At 42.3% G+C, this 14,070-nt stretch overlaps 1 protein-coding gene across 2 annotated transcripts in view; it reads left to right on the top strand.

The window, feature by feature from the left end:
• Nucleotides 1-14,070, top strand: part of LOC148025446 (putative methyltransferase PMT23) — a 51,914-nt gene that overhangs the window by 11,917 nt on the left and 25,927 nt on the right. For both annotated transcript variants that reach the window (XM_087692572.1, XM_087692571.1), the window contains exons 4-5: nucleotides 9,079-9,349; nucleotides 9,638-9,748. In XM_087692572.1, the coding sequence (XP_087548698.1) occupies nucleotides 9,079-9,349; nucleotides 9,638-9,748 (382 nt within the window). The remainder of the gene's footprint in view (nucleotides 1-9,078; nucleotides 9,350-9,637; nucleotides 9,749-14,070) is intronic.

The raw sequence follows: 14,070 nt of genomic DNA, 5'->3' as shown, positions 1-14,070 counted from the left end.
AGCATGGCAGCAGCTGGCTGAGTGCTGGGCAGCCACGTGATGAAGTAGACGATGGATGAAATGAAGAGATGACATGTGATTGAGCACAACATCTATTTATTGACAAGGAGCCAACCAAGTTGGGAGCATTTGCTTATGGGACACATAAACTCTTTTTAGCATTAAAGTTTGAGTTTTGGAGTTGTTGAAGTGAGCTGATTAAGGTTTAATGCGGAATGCTCCTTTTTAGATGAACACACCTTAGTTAGAAGAGCTAGGGAGAAGCAGCTGACATGGTAGCATTGGTATAGAGAAGATGAACTAGGACAAGGATTTTGAGGGATAGATGTGTGCCAAGAATACAGCTGGGCCAGCATTTGGAGCCACCATAAATACAGGTTGGCTAGTGAATACAACAATTGGCCAAATAAAAATGCAAAAAATAATCAGGATTTAGGTGCCCATATAGGTAGACCTCATCATGAAATGCCTAGCCCACTGGAATATGCACAAGCTCACACATGAATTGGCTAGTTTGCTAACAACGGGGAGGGGGGTTGATTGATTGATTGATAGTACTATAAGTAAGCGAGGCAAGGAGGGAGAGAGATTGATTGATGGTACTAGAAACAAGTACAATGGGATATTTTATAGGCTAGCTGGCCTCATACTCACGCAAATCAGACATGATGTCATTGGAGGGAATCTCCATGACCTCATTGATGATGTCACATAAGAATCTAATCTAAAAAGGCCAAATGACTCCTTGCGCTCACAAGTGGCACAACTATCTTGCCCACGTTCACAATAAAAGGCTCTAACACACAATAATGAGTATTCACATGTAAGGGATCTGAATATCTAATAAAAATCTGGTTAGAGGATGATGAAGTGTTTGTGAGAGTGCGCAATGGAAGAAGGGACACAAACACAACGAGAAGGAAAGAGAGACAGCAAAAGAAGGAAGAAAATCTACACTGACCGAGAATGAATGCTGATTACAAAGGGAGGACCTGATCAGTCCCTGCATGCAGCCCACATCATCGATGAGGGCACTGGATCAGGCTGATAAAGATGGCAGTACCGGAGATGGAGTGTGTCAAAGTTGGAGAGTGTACAACCTGCAGAAGATGAGTGAATGCTGACCTAGCCAATGGTTGCTATAAATAGTAGAAATATGCTGAAACTGGCCGACCTGCCCACATGGCCAAAATTGGCCAATTGACAGCATTTAATGCAATCTGATTGCATTTAATGCAGTCACAAGCTGCTAACGTGGCAGAAAATGTTGAGAAGAATGCCAGCTGATTGGATAATGTCAGGCAGATGATGACAGGCTAGAAAATGCAGAAAATGAACCAGAAATGCACACTAAAAAACTACTAGAGCTCCCATGTCTCCGTTAGACTATGATAGGAGCTCACAACCAAGAGATGATGGATTGACATGACTACAATAGGTAGGCTAATAGTGTTGTCCTCCACATCAAGAGAATATTGCCGCCTCAAGGCCTCTAGTGAAGGAGAAGCTTGATTTGATGCTATAGGCTCTCAAGATGGCATTAGAGACATCATGAATTAGATGCAAACCCTTCCTTATCTCATGAGCACTTTCTACCTTCTAACTGGAGAAGGTTTTTTTCCCTGTGTGAACACTCGTCAGTGGATGTGGTCCTTAGTACCTTAGGGACTGTACTTTCATTCATTCTCACATAGCAGATTTGACCTGCTAACACTCTCCTCTTGCTGTTCACTTGTTCATTGTGTGCGTGTATTATTGAACCCTAACTGAACAGTGGTACCAGAGCCATACCTTTCAGCCACTACCATCACCATGTAAGCTACCGTTGAGCCTTGGGCTTGGTTGCTTTTCTCCTTGCTTGTCATTACTACTCGACTGTTTGTTGCGTTCTCTGACCTGTGCCGGAAGCCTCAAAGTCTCATTGCCCCAAAGATTCGTGTGGTTTGCTTTTCCATTGCGCTACCCATAAGGGGCTTGATAGCATATGTCCTTTATCTGCCATGTGATTTTTGTTATGCGCTTGTTGTCACACATCCCATCAAACTACCATCAATGGTCGGCATGTTCAAGCCGATGACGGTTTGTTGGCCAATGTATATCACGTTAGACGGGGTGTTGACTAGTCCCCATAGCATGCACCACGTTAACTCTAGCGTTCGACAGTCCTGCGCTTCTTGTTGCCTGTTGCTTAATTCACACCAGGCGTCAAAGACGTAGTCGACAACTGTGCCTTGTCACCAATAGGCCTTGTCACCAATAGACCTGACAGCTCTAGTTTGCACCATCAACATTGTTGACAATCTTGCCATGTCATGCTTACAACCCCGATATAGTTCGTGAATTTGTTGCTTGATGCGTGATACAAATATTGTTAAAGTATTCAACTCTCAAACCTTAATCAGCATAAGACCCTTTAAATTGCTCCTGTTCGGGCTCGGTGTGTTTGTGAAGCACAAAATTCGGGGATTTTGGAGCAAATCCAAATTTCCTCCCAAAAATTTCCAAAAATTTGAGGCTTTTACCTAAGAACCTTGAATCTCACAAAAATTTTGGGGAGCACTTGGTGCTCAGTAATTTCTTAGTCTTGCATTAAAATTTGGGGGTTTGCACATTTGAGTCATAATTTCACCAAATTTCACAGATTAAATCTAGGGATTTTGCGAAAATTTTCCAACTTCATCAACATTGAGGCCAATTATACCTTGTACATTAATATTCATGCACATTGGAGCGTTTTCGGTTGAAAATTCTTCATCGATGTCATTAAATTTTAGAAAAAAAATTGTGAGTTTTTGGTATTTTCTTTGCTTTATTTTTGTGTTGATTGCATTTGAGCTTTGGACAGCAGTTGGTTACAAAAAAAGTGTGCAAAAGGCAAGTTATCTCGCATATTCGGTTATGCACAATGGTCAAGGATGCTTGGCATAAGCTTGCTTCGTTGTATTAGGTGTGCAATGAGGCTCGTGTAGCCTATTTGCGTAAGGAGCTTCAAATGGAGCACATGACAAAGAGTGATTCTGTGGATGCATATATTACACGTGTTAAGGATAATACAGAGCAGCTTGCTAATATTGATGAAATCATTCTTGATGTATCTCTTGTATCTATGGTCTTGGTTGGTCTACTTGATACTTACCAGAGTTTTGCCACTACACTCCATTTACTTGCAAAGGTAGATGATAATGCTTACACATTTGATGCGTTGGTATTACTACTATTGCAAGAAGAACAATCAAGGCTGAATCGCTCTAACTTTGCAACAAAGGGAAGTCATGGCAGCCCTCAAACTTCAAACGAAAAGGCAAAACAACTTCTTTTAGGGACTCCTCAAGCACCAAGGTTAATGATGCTAAGAAAAAGAGGTGCAATTATTGTAGAAAGAAGGGGCATGTAATTGAAGAATGTAGAAAGAGGATGGCAAGTGAAAAGAAGAAACAATCGAGCATGAGTATTGTTGAAAATTCAGCAAATGCAAAGGATGCAACCTCACATTTGGCAAGCTTGGATATTGATGAGTCTTATGCCTTTGTTGTGTGTTATTTGTATGATCCTTTTTCACATGAGCATGGTCTTTGAATTGCTGAAAATTGCAGCACTTGGTATTTTGACAATGGTGCTTCTAAGTACATAACATCCTTTTGTGACTTGTTTGTATCATATGCAAATGTACAAAAGGGGGAATCGGTTGTATATGCAAACCATGCTTTGTATGCCAGTCAAGGCATTGGTCAGATTTCCATTATTGCAGTGGATGGGAAAATTATCAGCTTGAAAATGACTTGTAACTACTCAGCATAAAGAAAAACTTGCTTTCAGTTTCAGCCATGGCAGGTGCTGGTTTTGTGGTCAAATTCCACATGGATTGATGCAATGTCTATGGCTGTAGTGATGGGGATGTTCTCATTGTCATTGGTACTTTGTATAATGGACTCTATTAGCTTGATTTGTATGAGAGGAGAGCATTAGAGAGTGCATTACATGTTGATGCCACCATTGTGGATGACACTGAGTTATGGCATGCTCGGTTTGGCCGCAGTTCGTTATGCCTAGGAAGCAAAAATATGGTGCTTGATCTCCCTTTGTTGAAAGCACCTACTCACAATGTATGTGAAAGTTGTGTACTTGGCAAAATGCATTGTGCTTTGTTTCCCAACTGTAGATTAGCAATTATAGCTTGTGCATAGTGATGTTTGTGGGTCCATGCGTGTCAAATCCATTGAAGGATACTTGTACTTTGTTACCTTCATCGATGACATGACTTGTCATTGTCGGGCATATGCTTTGAAGCACAAGTCTGAAGTGTTTGCATGCTTTAAAACATTCTTGGCCTTGGCTGAAAATGGGAGTGGATGCAAGTTGATTACACTACGTACCGATCAAGGGGGGCTCGGGGGAATATATGTCACAGGAGTGCAACTGCTTCTTGGTTGAAAGGAGTATTATGTATCCATTAGTGTACTATGCCTTACACACCTCAACAAAACGGTGTAGCTGAAAGAAAAAATCACGCTTTGATGGAAATGGCACATTGTATATTGTCACACAATAAGTTGCCCCTAAAGTTTTAGCTTGATGCTATCCTGTATGTAGTGTATGTGTTGAATTGCAGCTCAACTAAAGCATTGGTTGAGTGTACGCCTTATGAGGCCTTGGAATGGCTGAAAATTAGTGGTGTCACATGTGCCTGTCTTTGGTTGTTTGGCATATGCTTTAGTGCCAGAACCAGGAGGGCATAAATTGGAATACAAGGCTATCAAATGCATCTTTATTGGTTATATTGCAGAAAGTAAAGGATACTGCTTGTATCAACCCTCCACTAACAAAATTTTTGTTAGTAGAGATGTGGTATTGCTGAATATGCGGGTAAGTCCTTCATGGACTGCAAAAATCAGCCCAATGTGGGGCCTATGGATATATTTGACAGTTTGTTGCCTTTATTTCAGCAAAGTGAACCTTTTGGTCAATTTCAGCAACCTATTGAGGGTTTATCATAGCAAAAGCAGTTGCAAACACATGTTGAACAATAGCCTTATTTTCAGCCCGTTGATCAAGGTATTGCTGATTATGAAGTGGCCGATGAGAGGTTGCTATTTGGGAAGCTAAAACAATACCTAGATGGTTGTTAGATACCTTACGGGACAGCAAACAACTTGTTCACCTTCGCAGCAGAACTAGAGCAGCCACTTGCTATGCATAAGGTAACTTGGGTGCGTAGGCACTTGTAGCTATTGCTTGCAATGAAGAACTTGTTTCTTTACACGATGCTTTACAAAACGAACATTGGATGGCAGCTATGTTGAAACGAGTCTTCCTCCTCGGATAGGGTGGTAAATCCCTGATTACAACTTAATTACAGCAGCAAACAATTAATGCAAATCTGAAAATACAAATTTACCTACTGATCTTGGACAATGCATACCCGATTGGCCCCAAAATTGGCGTCCCTTTCGATGTTTCTTTAGCTTTATTGAAGAAGAAGTTGATTTACAATGGGATTCTCCCAATCCCTTTCAGTATTCCAACTCTCCTTGCTGTTCAAAATCACAAGCATGTCTTTAACCTGATTTGCCCCTTGATTTGGGCAATCAATTGGCCTTTACCTGCTTTGATGGAGATGGAAAATGCCCCAAATTCAATTATTTGTTGGTCCCTCCACTTGAATAGGCTAAAAACAGCTTCAGCCCTGTTGAATCCAAGTCTTGGAGCTTCCAATTTCTGGCACACTTTTCGAGGCTGCTGCTAAACCCTAATTTTAGATGCAGATTAGGTTTATAGCAGAGAAATCTGAAATTTCTCAGCCTCCAAGGGTCCAAATGCTGAGATCTTCGGAGTAAGCCTGTGAAATGACTGGGAGATGAGAGGGAAAGTGGGAGAGAGAAAATTTAGAGTTTTGTCACGAAGAATGACTGAAAATCAATCAAATGCAGCTGCTGCCCTGCCACAAAAGCATGTAGATGCAAAGAACTGAAGAAAATTAGTCATTTACTGTTGCTGCCCTGTCTCAACAGCCTGTAGATGCTGTCACCTATTGCTGATTGGTCTTCTTCTGCCCCTGGCTGCCTAAGAAGGTCCTCCAATGGCTGCAAATCAGACTAGCAGCCTCCTCTCCCTCTCTCTTGTAGGTTGAATTTGTAAAAATGCTTCTCTCCAGCCTCTAAAGACGTTTTTCAGTCTTTCATGGGCATTTTTGACAAGTGGTAGCCTTCCCAAATGGTTTTTCTAGCATTTTTCATAATTAGATATTAATTTTCAGCCTTTAAATACTGAAAATTAATCTAATAATTATTTCGATGCTCTGAAAAATAATCTGACTAGCCAATAATTAAATTGGCTAGGCAACTTCCATTCTCGAGTATCTCTGCGTCATTTTTGACCATCAGATTGGCGTTAGGTACCATTAAACGCTACTTTTCTAGTGTCACCAACTGACACTTATGGCCAAATGAATGACCTAGGCCAATAACTGGTACCAGATACTAACAAGTACCTGTGCTGCATAACTTATAGCAACCTTTGTCTTTGACATCCCGTGATTTCTTCGGGTCTCGGGATTGTAAATTTACTTTAATCCCAGTGCACCTCACATGTGCAACATTTACTTAATCATGTGATAAAAAATTAATCCACGTGTTAAGTGAGGTTTCAAAAATACATGTTCTCATGACATATGCAATTAGAGTTAAACTCTATTGATAAAAATGGCACACGGGAGTTATGTAACTTGCGTGCTATATGCACTAAGCAGATTTACAAATTAAGACGTAGATGTGATGGTAGCATTGATCGTTGTAAGGCATGTCTTGTTGCCAATGGATATGCCCAACAGCATGGAATTGACTATGATGAGACATTTGCACCCACTTCACGTATGACCATCATTCGTAGTGTCATTGCTTTTGCTGCTCATTTTGATTGGCATGTGTATCTGTTGGATGTGAAGACTGCTTTTCTGAATGGTGATCTTCATGAGGAGGATTATGTCACTCAACCTTTTGGTTTTGTTTAGAATGGGTTAGAAAGTAAAGTGCGCCATTTGCATAGGGCCTTCTATGGTTTAAAGCAAGCACCTAGGGCATGGTATGAGAAGATATATGCATACTTGATTGCTCTTGGCTTTAATAATTTACACATAGAGAGCACACTTTATATCTGCAAAGATGGGGATAGTCTCTTAATCCTCATTTTTGCTGTTGACTAGACCTCATGAGACACATATTTCAGCTTTGAAAGCTAGATTGCAGCATGCTTTTGATGTGACAGGTCTTGGCCACTTGCACTACTATCTTGGCATATAGTTTACTACAATTGAGAGGGGCATTATTTTGCAGTAGTCTAAGTACATTGGATAGCTTCTTGAGTGTTTTTAGATGCAAAATTGCAAGCCTATCTCTACTCCTGTTGAGACATGCCACATGTTTACACTTCGAGGATGTAGAAGAATCTTTTGATGCTTCTCTTTATCAGCAGGCTATTGGTTATTTATTATATTTGTGTAATGCACGACTGGATACTCAATTTGGGGTCTCTTAGTTGGCACGCTTTGTGCATAGCCCTAGTACTACACTTTGGCAAGCGGTTAAACGTGTCTTTTGTTATCTCAAAGGCACTCAAATATTGGGCCTTTTCTATTCTAAAGGCACTACTCTTTACTTGCATGAATTTACAGAGAGTGATTGGGCTAGCTGTTTTGACACAACAGTATCCACTAGTGGCAACTATTTCATGCTTGGTGATTCATGCATTTCTTGGCTGAGCAAGAAGCAGTCTACAGTGGCCACATCTAGTTGTGAAGTTGAATACAGGGCAATATTTACAGCTACATTGGAATGTGCATGGCGTAGACCCCTTTTGGTCAATTTTTAGTGTGGGACAGTAGTCACCTACTCCTATCTACACTAACAGTCAGAGTGCCATGGCAATTGCAAGGAATCCAGTTTATCATGCTTGCACTAAGAAAATTGAGGTGCATTATCATTATGTTAGAGAGAGGCTCCATGGAGTGGAGATTCACTTGGTTTATGTCCCTACATAGGACAACTTGGCAAAAGTGTTTATGAAAGCTCTCTCTAGAGAGAAGCCTTTTGCAAGGCTCACGGCTTGATAAGGTTTGGGGATTGATTTGCCTATTCCCTGTACATGTTTAGATCATTCACTCGAGGGGGGTTTGTTACAATTATCATGTTTCTTCTGAGTTTTGGTGTGAACTCTCCCTTATCTCATAGGCACTTTTTACCTTCTAGTTGGAGAAGGGTTTTTTCCTTTTGTGAACACCCATCAGTGCGTGTGGTACTTAGTACCTTAGGGATTATACTTTCATTCATTCTCACATAGTGGATGTGACCTTCCAGCACTCTCTTCTCTCTTGCTGTTCACTTGTTCATTGTGAGTGTGTGTGAGTGCATGTGTGTTGTTGTGAACCCTAACCTAACACAATGTTGATGCGAAAGGATGTCATGGGGTTGAGGAAGAGCTGTAGACAGCTAAATACAGCAGTCCACTGATGATGGAGGCTGTAAGAGGACTCCAAGAAAGATGGAGTTTAATGATTGGAAGGCTAAGTAGAAAACAAAGTGAATGTGGTGACGATTAAGGCCTATGTGGCAGTTAGTTGCCTATGTCTCCTGTCCACCTTATCATTGTGTACCTCAATTGTCATTCGGGACAGGACACAAGGTGCATTGACCTATGTAGTCCATTGTTTCAGAGTCTCTTGCAACATGGAGACTTTCTGGCATTCATTAGAAGTTTCAAGCACCCACCATAATGGGATGTTTGTTTTCTCTGCTTTGTCTCCCTGCTTCCTCATATATGTTTTAATACACCCATAATACACACCCAGTAAGTGTGGCCAGCCAAGGAGGTTCCAGTATTTTGTATTTTTTCTCCTAGTTTTACATGTTCCTGTATAACAATTATTAGAAACCCTTTTTAAACAAAAAGGGAATGGCTCAAACATGAGAAATTATCATAGCAATGTGTTATACACGGCAAATGAAGATGAGAGTACGTTTAGTTCTAAACTGGTTAATCTTCCTGGTTTGAGGTGAGGATATGATAAGGCTGTTTTTATTTGGACAGATTCTACCAGATATAGCTTGGGGCAAGCATACAAGAGTTGTTTTGGATGTTGGCTGTGGGGTGGCAAGCTTTGGAGGCTATTTGTTTGACAAGAATGTCCTGACAATGTCTTTTGCACCCAAGGATGAGCATGAAGCACAAATTCAGTTTGCGCTTGAACGTGGAATTCCTGCAGTTTTATCTGTAATGGGTACCCAAAGACTCACATTCCCAAGCAATGTGTACGATATGGTTCATTGTGCACGGTGTAGGGTGCCATGGCATGTTGAAGGTAATTTTGTAACTTATCAAAATAAAATTTTGGATATAATTTGGCTGCAGATTGTTTGATACAGAACATGTGCTGCCAGTTCCACAATGTTTCTCTTGGTATTGTGTATATTATGGAACTTAAGATTTTGATGTTGTTGCATACAAAAAAGGGCATTTCAACTTATATTCATAAATTTGAACAGACAATTGTTCTTTATTGAACAAAGTGCTACAAATCACTACTACTTATGGAGATTTTGTTGATGTTATGGACTGCTTATGGAGATTTTGTTGATGTTATGGGCAGGGGGAAAGCTGCTACTTGAGCTGAACCGTGTTCTTAGACCAGGAGGATATTTTGTTTGGTCTGCAACCCCAGTATACCGTAAGAATCAGGAAGATAAAAACATTTGGAAAGGTATGCTTCTCTCAAGATTGTGGCAACGTAAATGTGCAGAGAAGCAAGAGTTGTGTTAAAAACATTGTTTCTAAAGATCTTTAAGCCTTGTTTGTTTAAATTGTAACAGCATCCTGTGGTTTACATTGTTGCTTACAGCCTCCAGCCTCCTTTGTTTTCTCAAGGACTTTAAGGATTTAGGGACAACTTTAGCAACTGTATCCTGTGGGTACAATGGGCTTGATTTAGAGGTGTAAGATAGTGACTTGAATATTGGTTGTCAAAGACACTAGAATGGCTAGGTGATCTAGATCTTGAAATTCGCTCTCAGTTTTCAAATGGGGCTCTATGCTGGCCACAAGACCCATTGTACATCTGATTTTCTGAAATAACAATCACATATGCACACGTGTTTGCACATACACTTTTTGTTTTTTATTTTTTTGGGGTGTGGGCATCCAGGGATATGTTGCCAGAATCAAAGGTCTTCTACACTGGCAGTTAGATCTAATTCAGCATGCTGCTCTTCTCCCTAGGGAGGATTTAGTTCCTTAGCATATTGCAATCTCTTCTGCTTTGCCGTTATTTTGTATCTCTTTTGTGATCTGAATTTGCATTCATTTTGAGAACTTAATATAATAGAACTACTCATTACGAGAGAGAGAGAGAGAGAGAGAGAGAGAGAGAGAGAGAGGATCACTTTCAATTATCTTCACGAAAAAAAAAAGAGAGAGGATCACATGATTGTGTAGTCATTCTTACATCCCAAGCTCACAGAAGAGTCAAGTAGGTTCAGTCGCACGCAGATGCAAGCATAGATGGACAGCCATGTCTGGAAGGGGCAAAGGAGGCAAGGGGCTTGGCAAGGGAGGTGCGAAGTGGCATATCAAGGTCTGCGATAACATCCAGGGTATCTCCAAGCTTGCCATTTGCTGGCTTGCTTGAAGGGTCTGCGTGAGGCATATCAGTGGTCTCATCTATGAAGAAACCCAAGGCATCCTCAAGATATTCTTGGAGAATGTCATCCATGACACTGCACCTACACTGAGCATGCCTGCTGCAAGACAGTCACTGCCATGGATGTTATCTATGCCTTCAAGCACCAGGGAAGGACCCTGCACAGCTTTGGTGGCTAGAGCCCTTTGCCTTTCTCGTGAATATTGCTAGCTTCTTCGAAGGTATTTTTAAACACCACCTTTGTTCTATGAATTGTGTCATCTTTGATTTCAAGTGTAGATTGGGGTGTTGCCCTTTGTAATTGAACTGTGTGCCAGCAGTGAGGGTCATTTGAAGGAAAGTGTGGTGGCAAACCCACTCCAGGGTAGTTCCGAATGATGCTAATTGTGCACTGTCTTGTAAAAAGACTTTCTTTAGTTTTACAGACGTTATTTGTTGTGTGAGAGAGAGAGAGAGAGAGAGAGAGAGAGAGAGATGGAGATTGCTTGCTCACCCTGCCCCCTTGGCTGGGTTCTCACCTTGATTTCCTACACCTGCCCTGTCCTTGGCTGGGGACTTGTACATGCGCTGCTCTGCAGTAATCCCCTCACAGCACACCACAGCATCAGGAGGGAGAGCGGGAATGCCTGCTCGCTGCAACTGTGCGGGAATCCACGCCTGGCCTGTGCGCCCAATTCTGTGCCCTCTGTAGCCTTCACCCTTCCTGCAGGCCCAGCCGTGTGCACGGTCACTCACACACAGAGAGAGAGAGAGAGAGAGAGAGAGAGAGAGAGAGAGAGAGAGGGAGAAGTCCGGGTTGACATAAGCTCTGCAACAAAAGACCAGTCCAGATAGTCGAAAGCCTTTTCCAGGTCCAATTGAATCAGTACAACCTCCTGATTAGAATGCCTTGCATAATCAATCGCCAGTTGCGCATTTAATACATTGTGCAGAATGTTTCGGCCCTTAATGAAACCATATTGAAGAGGATGCACAATGGCAGAGAGATGCTTGTGGAGCCGATTCGCCATTACTTTGGAAAAGATTTTGTACATAGAACCCATTAAAGAAATTGGGCGCCAATGTTTCAACATAGACGGCGAAGGAACCTTTGGAAGCAGTTTAATAAGTCCTTCTTTCCATGAGGAAGGCATAATCCCCGTTTCCCACACCTGCTGAAACAAAGCCGTCAATGGTTTCGCCAGTTGGGTAGCAAAAACCTCAAAGAACTCATTGGTGAGACCATCCCAGCCAGGACTTTTGTCCTTGGGCAAGTGTAACAAAACATCCATAACCTCCGCCTCACAAATATCTGACTCCATAGTAGCTTGCATGTCCTGCGGAACCTGATTGCGGACCAGGTCATAAAAAACTGAACGGGCCTGAGTAGTTTGGGCTGAAGGTGGAGAAGTGGAACCAAGAAGGTCGATGAAATAATTCCTACACATATGGACAATAATTTGCGGATCAAGGACCAGGTGGCCTTCTGCATCCAGGAGTCTAGTCATATTCTCTCTAGCAGGAGAGGCATGGAGGGCTCGAAAGAACTTATGAGTCTGACACGCATTATCTTGCAAAGTCTCTGTCAAATGCTGCAATTTGGCCTGCTGATACGATTTCAACTGAAACTCTTGAATAAGATGAGCTACACGCATTGCCAGTGCTAGTAGAAATGCGTGATCTGGAGTGTCCACCAGCAGAGAACGGACCAAAGCCAGCAAGTCCTCCGCTGCTTGCCGACGCTGTCGACAAAGAGAGGCATGATGGATTCCATACTGCCGAGCAACCCGCTGCACATTAGAGAGCAATCGTTCAAACAAAGTAGTGCCCTGAGAGGAGAAGTCCATTAAGAATCTATCAATCAATTGCTGCATATAACCCTGAAAGATTGCATGCTTCAAATAAGACGAGTTAAAACGCAAAGGGAGCCTCTCCAGAAATTGCTTAAAAGGTGCAATGGGTTGTGCGAGCATCTCAAGCTGCAGAGGAAAATGGTCCGACAAGGCATATTGCTGCAACACTTTCATTTCAAGCATCTCAGGGAGGAAATCATCATTCTGCATGATGTATATGCGGTCCAGCCGTGACCATGTTGTTGCATATTGAGCGGAATGGAAAGTAAACCCTGTAGAAGACGGGTGCAGCCAGGACCAGAGATCTTGCTTAAGAACAGCAAGAGCCAACTCATGCCACCTGTGGCTTTTCGGCGCATCCATTACCGAATGCTTCGATGTGGACTATGAAGAATCAACACACATATTGAAATCCCCTATGAAGAGGCTCCGTCTGCCAAGTGACAAGGAAGTCTGCAAAGTATGCTAAAGCTCCCGGCGAGATAAAGGATCATTCGGAGCATAGAGGCCAAGTAACCATAAGATCTCTCCGTCGAATAAAATTTCAATCACCACAAAGCGGCCATGCATATCATTTTTAATAAGAAGAGGCTGATATTTTTCATGTACAATCATGAGCACACCAGAATAACGCATGGCCTGTGTCCCTGTATAGAACAGATGAAAGCCATGGCAATCCACAACTTTTCCGGCTTCACCGTGACTCTTGTGTTCAACAGCACACAAGACATCCCACTGATTCTCATGCAATACCGTCCACATGGCCTGTTGCTTATGGCGAGAACAGATTCCTCGCACATTCCACGTGGCTATTTTCATGTGTTTTTAAAAGAAAATCAGGTACGAGGCACAACTTGCCTCGATTTGACATTTTCTGCGAGAATGTCCAGGACTCCCTCATCCAAGAAATCAGCCAACACGGCAAAAGAGTTCTGCGGACCAGATTTGGAGGTAGACGGCATATCTGCTGGCTTGGGAATGGAGCGGGGATAACGACGATCCCACGGGGTAATGACATTGCCTCTGGTATCAAAAGCTAGCTTAGCAGGTGGACCCTTTGGACGATCCGAATACACTTCAACCCATACAGGGCACTCCCGTTGCAGTAGGCGTTGAAAATCTGCCATTGGGCGCCATGGTACAACATGGACCAAACGGCGATAAAAAAACAGAGACAGTTTAGACAGGAGAGCAGCACGGTGCGTCTCGGATTTTAACAGCACCTCAAAAAAGCCTCGGGGCCCCACAAAAATCTCTTCAACACATTCCCCTTGTAGCAGACTGTGTAGCCACTGGCGAATACGGGAAAGCTGGGGGATTCTACCAGTGAAGAAGAGTATCACGGCGCGATCATAGAATACTGAAAAGGAGCGCAAGACAGATTTGGGGTCAACAGTGGCTTCCAAAACATATTCCGGTGTAGAGTTAGAAAAGACTTCCTGATTATGTTGAACATAATCGCCAAGTAGAGTGTTGGCAAACTCTAGCAAATGCTCCCAGTCAACATCCTGAGAGTCTGCAGAATCCGAAGCAACCTGAGCATAGGAACGATCC

Source organism: Lygodium microphyllum, chromosome 14 (genome assembly GCF_053477565.2).
Source record: "Lygodium microphyllum isolate KBCC chromosome 14, Lygodium_microphyllum_v1.1.10, whole genome shotgun sequence".
NCBI classification, from domain to species: Eukaryota; Viridiplantae; Streptophyta; class Polypodiopsida; order Schizaeales; family Lygodiaceae; genus Lygodium; species Lygodium microphyllum.
This window is presented reverse-complemented; position numbering and strand designations above follow the sequence as displayed.